General features: G+C 39.8%; 1 protein-coding gene across 5 annotated transcripts in view; it reads right to left on the reverse strand.

The window, feature by feature from the left end:
• Positions 1–4,647, reverse strand: part of LOC120024983 (transcription factor 12-like) — a 90,933-nt gene extending 86,286 nt beyond the window's left edge. For 2 of the 5 annotated variants that reach the window (XM_038969385.1, XM_038969382.1), the window contains exons 1-3: positions 4,436–4,645; positions 3,558–3,646; positions 3,278–3,350 (exon numbers count right to left, since the gene is read on the reverse strand). In XM_038969385.1, coding sequence (XP_038825313.1) covers positions 3,278–3,350; positions 3,558–3,629 — 145 coding nt within the window. In that variant the 5' untranslated portion in view covers positions 3,630–3,646; positions 4,436–4,645. Of the gene's footprint in view, positions 1–3,277; positions 3,351–3,557; positions 3,647–4,343; positions 4,409–4,435 lie in introns of those variants that run through there. The other 3 variants (XM_038969387.1, XM_038969383.1, XM_038969384.1) reach the window with 3 other exon arrangements.
• Between the last annotated feature and the right edge of the window lie 1,353 nt (positions 4,648–6,000).

Consider the following 6,000-nt stretch of genomic DNA (forward strand, 5'->3'; position numbering starts at 1 on the left):
AGTCTATTAACAGTCTCTATTTCTTTTCTACTCTAAACAAAAAGCACCATGCCGATGCTGGTCTATTTTGGAAGCCACAGAGTGCATGCCCAACACATCAGGCTTAAATGTGTCTGGTCACATGATGTCCATGAATGCCATGCTATATTAAATTCTAAAGCACACCGCAGAGTTTACTGAGTTCAATTCTCCCACTTCTCACATTAGGAATTCAGAAAAGGAGTTCCTTTGTAACACTTGAATTGAAGCAACATTCTATTTTATATTTCATTATGGTGGGGCAAAATGAAAAGTATGATCACTGAAACAGAAGTAGGCCTATTCAGCAACACTTCAGCAACATAGCATTAGCTACATAGAGCGCTATTAAAGGATGGTTGGGAATATATTTGACATAAGGTAAACAGACTCAAATTGATATATATTGATAATGCTTTGTATATTTGTTAATACTTATGAATGCACAGTGAATGCTTTACCCAAACTGATTTATGAAAGTGCAAGTATATACAGTGCCAGCAGGTAGCCTAGTGGTTAGAGCGTTGGACCAGTAACCGAAAGGTTGCTGGATAGAATCCGTGAGCTGAAAAGGTAAAAATCAGTCATTCTGCCCCTGAGCAAGGCAGTTAACCCACTGTTCCCCGGGTGCCGTGAATGTTGATTAAGACAGCCCCCCGCACCGCTCTGATTCAGAGGGGTTGGGTTAAATGCGGAAGATACATTTCAGCTGTACAACTGACTAGGTTTTCCCTTCGGAAAGTATTCAGACCCCTTGACTTTTTCCACATTTTGTTACGTTTCAGACTTATTCTGAAATGAATTTAATAAATAACAATCCTCAGTAATCTACACACGATACCCCATAATGACAAAGTGAAAACATGTTTTTAGACATTTCTACAAATGTATAAAGAAAAACAACAGAAACCTTATTTACATAAGTATTCAGACCCTTTGCTATGAGACATGCAATTGAGGTCAGGTGCATCCTGTTTCCATTGATAATCCTTGAGATGTTCCTACAACTTGTATGGAGTCCACCTAGGGTAAATTATATTGATTGGACATGATTTGGGAAGGCACACACCTGTCTTTATAAGGTCCCACAGTTGACAGTGCATGTCAGAGCAAAAACCAAGCCACAAGGTTGAAGAAATGGTCCTTAGAGCTCCGAGACAGGATTGTGCCGAGACACAGATCTGGGGAAGGGTACCACAAAATTTCTGCAGCATTGAAGGTCCCCAAGAACACAGTGGCCTCCATCATTCTTAAATGGAAGTAGTTTGGAACCACCAAGATTCTACCTAGAGCTGGCCGCCCAGCCAAACTGAGAAATTGGGGGAGAAGGGCCATGGTCTGGGAGGTGACCAATAACCTGATGGTCCCTCTGACAGAGCTCTAGAGTTCCTCTGTGGAGATGGGAGAACCTTCCAGAAAGACAACCATCTCTGCAGCACTCCACCAATCAGGCCTTTATGGTAGAGTGGCCAGACGGAAGCCACTCCTCAGTAAAAGGCACATGACAGCCCGCTTGGAGTTTGCCAAAAGGCAGCTAAAGACTCTCAGACCACGAGAAACAAGATTCTCTGGTCTGATGAAACCAAGATGGAACTCTGAATGCCTGAATGCCAAGCGTCATGGCTGGAGGAAATCTGGCACCATACCTACAGTGAACCATGGTGATGGCAGCATCATGCTGTGGGGATGTTTTTCAGCAGCAGGGACTGGGAGACTAGTCACGATCGAGGCAAAGATGAACAGAGCAAAGTACTGAGAGATTCTTAATGAAAACCTGATCCAGATCGTTCAGGACCTCAGACATTTGCTTACATTTCTAAAAACCTGTTTTTGCTTTGTCATTATGGGGTATTCTGTATAGATTGATGAGGGGGAAAAACTATTTAATACATTTTAGAATAAGGCTGTAAACTAACAAAATGTGGAAAAAGTCAACGGGTCTGAATACTTTCCGAAGGCACTGTACTTAAAGCATCAATTCAGCACCGACTTGACCTGGATCCCAAGCTATTTACTTCTGTGGAGACAGCATCCAGAATGGGAAGTGAGGATGTAAAGTACTATGAAAAACATCCGAATACTTCACCAGGCTTTTCACAAAAGCTCCCTTTTGGCCCCATTGTCTTGCTGTTCAGTCCATTGTCTTGCTGTTGTTTCCAATAAAAGTGTGTCCTTTAGAACTAACGACAAGGCAAAGCTTTGTTGCTTTACGTAAAACAAGTATTGAGGAGATATAATGCTTGATTGTGCTATGGATTAATGTGTTGGAACCTTTACAGCGAAGAAATTATCCACATAAAAGCAGGGAATTTAAGCAACACTTATTAAAACATCTACGCCAATGAAGCAAGATGCATCAGTCTAAACAGCCCACTTCTTCATGAGAAATGCTCCCGGCTAAAAGTACATTACATCAGATCACATTCTCTAGTCATTGAGCCTGTGAGATAGATGTGTGAAGGCCATATGAATGGCCAGGCCTTTAGGGACCTGGGGCTGAGGAACTCACTGCCTTTTTCAAACAGCTCAGCACTGGGGGACGGACACAGTGAAACAGTGAAACACCACTTGATGAACAGGAAGTAAGCGTACTGTACTTACTACACAACTGATAGACATTGGATATCTTAGGTACAGCTTTTATATGTTGCACAAATCTAGGGAGCAATATATCACAAACACAATCAATGCCCCACTGTCAATATGAGCAAAATTTATTTTGTGTCATAATCAATAGAAAATGGATATGCGAACAAGCCACAGAGATCTTTCTGCACACAAAAAGAAGGGTTATAAAGTAGTGATAATTACAATTATATTACACTGTCAGAGCTGTTAGGTCGATAATCATTCTTTCACATATGTAAAATAAGGCTAAACCATTCCTTATTTTCACATCTTTACAGCAGTCAGTCTACGATAATTCCAGGTGAAGGTGGCATGTTTCAAACACCAGATGTGCAGAGTGCACACACACACACACACACACACACACACACACACACACACCGCTGAGGCGGGAAATTAATAGTAATACTATGTTGAATATGAAACCTTGCTCCTTTGGCTTTTCACAAAATGAATAACACAAATATCCAAAATGCAGTGGGAGACATCAGGAACACGCATATGAACAGATTTCAAACAGCAGTGGTTAGACAAGACACAGCAGGGGGAGAGACAGGACCAGGGCTATAACAGAACAGAACAAAACAGAACAGAGGACATATTAAAATAGGTTTCTGGGATAAAATCCTACCTGGTGCACTGAACTGGCTGCTTCCAAGGGTGGTTGGCCTGTTTTTCCCACTATTTACAGGTGGAGAAAACATCTACCAGAAGAAAAGAAATGGTCTGAAAAATGTGACTGAGACAAATTAATATTTTGCCTTTGATAATCATGCATCTGTTACAAGCTGTTCAGACTTCCTCTGTTTCATAATCAATTTCTTCACTGGAGAGACATTGACTGATACAGAATAAAGTGGGCTAAATAACAAACAAATCAAACATTATAAAAAGATAGATAACTGTCCTACCGCGCTAAAATCCAACAAGTCGCTCAATTCCTTGTCTGTTCCGATAGCGGCAATCCGCTGTTGAGGATTCATCCTGCCAATCTTTAGACCTAAAGAAGAAAGTTTGTTTGCTTAGGTCCAATTTTGTTTTAAATTGTCCTAATTCCTTGATTAAAAAAAAAAATATCCATTCAATAACGAACTTCAGTAAAATGCAATCTCATTCTAGACTCGGACTGAAGTTGACAAGGAATATTCCCAGAACACGTCGGTTCCGAAAATAAATCTGCACAGTGACCCTTGATATTGCTGTGCGAGTTAATTGATCAAAGGTTGGCTACTGCAACAACCGATGAAAGTAATTGTAATTGACCCCTTGTCATCCACGTTTCCACGCTCCCTTTTAGAAAATGTTATTGCACATTATGACATCTGAACAGAATGAAAAGGAAAAGGTAGCCAATACGTGTTAAGGAAATTCCATCTACGTGACACACTGAGACCTGCAGCATCGTTTTTCAAATGTTTATCTGACTCCCCAAACGCTACATTTGTATCAATCTTCCGCGACAGACTAAGTTACAAAATAACTAACCTACTGTAGATTTTCAAATCAAGGACTAATGATACGCTATACAATATGTTGCTTTGCAATAGTCAGTGATGAGCCACGAATTCGATGTGTCATTAAATAGAAAGTGAATTAACATGTTAAACAAAAAGGAAGATCCACCAATATGCTGTAGGCTACAAATTCAGGCTGAGTAAAACGCCCTTTCAAGTTAAAGTAGTAAAGCAAATGCCAACCCTTTACTCCATACCAGCTCCAGTCTCTTGTATCCCAACTTCTTTCACCCAGTCCCGAAACCTTTTTTGACAAACTCACTACAATATTTTACCTTTTCCCCTTTAAAATTCCAACTAGGGCGATCGGGTGTGGTAGTATGGAGCCTCGTTCTCTTGTAACGCGTCTCAAATACTGTAAAATAGTGATTTAGGTTGTAATAGTTAGCAAAATATCCCTATATGTCACTTGCGAGTTAACCTTAGGCAGACAGACATTTTTGCTTCGCAAAAACCTCAGCACTACAATGACATTCGGTGTTGTATCCTTCCGCTGAAAACAGTGAAACGATATCCCGGCCTAGCCTAATACAGACACCACGCGGAGTGGTAGGAGATGACAGTAGTTGAGAGGACCCATCATATTACATTTAGTCTATCTTTATCAATCATTAGGCAAAATTATGTGAGACTAGTACAAAGAGATTGAAGCCAGATTTTGTAAATTGTGTCAATCAGAGCATTGGTGTAATGAAAGGTATTGGTGGAGGAGTCTGGGGATATTTGAGACCTCTGAATTCGCTACACTGGTGTCAGAAGTGGGATAACAAATAAATGAGTAGCCAATGAATGCATATGGACTAAGACATGAATGCATATGGACCGAGAGAGTGGGAAAGAGAGAGGTCACTTTAAGGTGGTTGCAACTAATTGGACATATAGCAAAATTCTGGGAAATGGGAAATGTTGACGCAGAGTAGGCCTAGTTTCTTTATAAATACGTTAGAGTATCACAGTTATAACCTGTTTGTCCCTATGTATCTTAGCCTTATTAATTGAGTCCGTCTAAAAGACAGAGAGCATTGTGTGCTGCAGTGTCATGTCTATCACGGTTTGAGCACACTCAAAAAGCAAGCAAACTGCAAACTATTTTTATGAACAGCACAATAAGTCGGGACTACTTTTTTCTCTGTTCCGCTAAGGCAAGAGGAAAAAGGAAAGAAAGTGGTGTGAAAACTGTAGACTACATGTATCGACATTATATATAATTATTCAAAAAAAGCTTGATCGGATTATTAATTGGTAAAATGTTAATAGTGGTAATATCCTAGCAATTCGGCTGCATGCTTCTTCAGCCATTGGTGTCAATGGGCTCAGAAAACAATAGAGTTGGGCCAGGGCCAAAACTCTAATGCAGGGATTCTCAAAGTGCGGTCCGAGGTACTTCAGAGGGTCTGCGGCCAGATAAATCATGTATAAAAAATGAATACATCATAGTTTTTTTTTTTTTACATACGTTTTTTAACATAAATATTACTAACAACAACAGATTCTACTAATTTTGGCCAAGGGATCCATGTAATAAGTTTAGTATGTAATACAATAAAATGTAATATTACACATCTACAATTTATGTACTTAACCCTGGGCAACATGGGCCTAGGAGGCTCACAGGAATGTTGGTATCCACAGTACTTCACCAATTATAAATGTTTCAACTCAACACTTCTTGCATTTTTTATATAAATGGCCTGTAATTTAAACTTTAAAACTACAACATTTTCTCTCTGCCTCATAGAACAATGTGTTAGAATTGCAGGATATTAGAAGATGCAACAACAAACAATATCTCTGCCCCATGACAAAATGTGTAGAATTACAGGAAATTAGCTTGAAAACT

This window comes from Salvelinus namaycush, chromosome 30, assembly GCF_016432855.1.
Source record: "Salvelinus namaycush isolate Seneca chromosome 30, SaNama_1.0, whole genome shotgun sequence".
Lineage (NCBI taxonomy): Eukaryota > Metazoa > Chordata > Actinopteri > Salmoniformes > Salmonidae > Salvelinus > Salvelinus namaycush.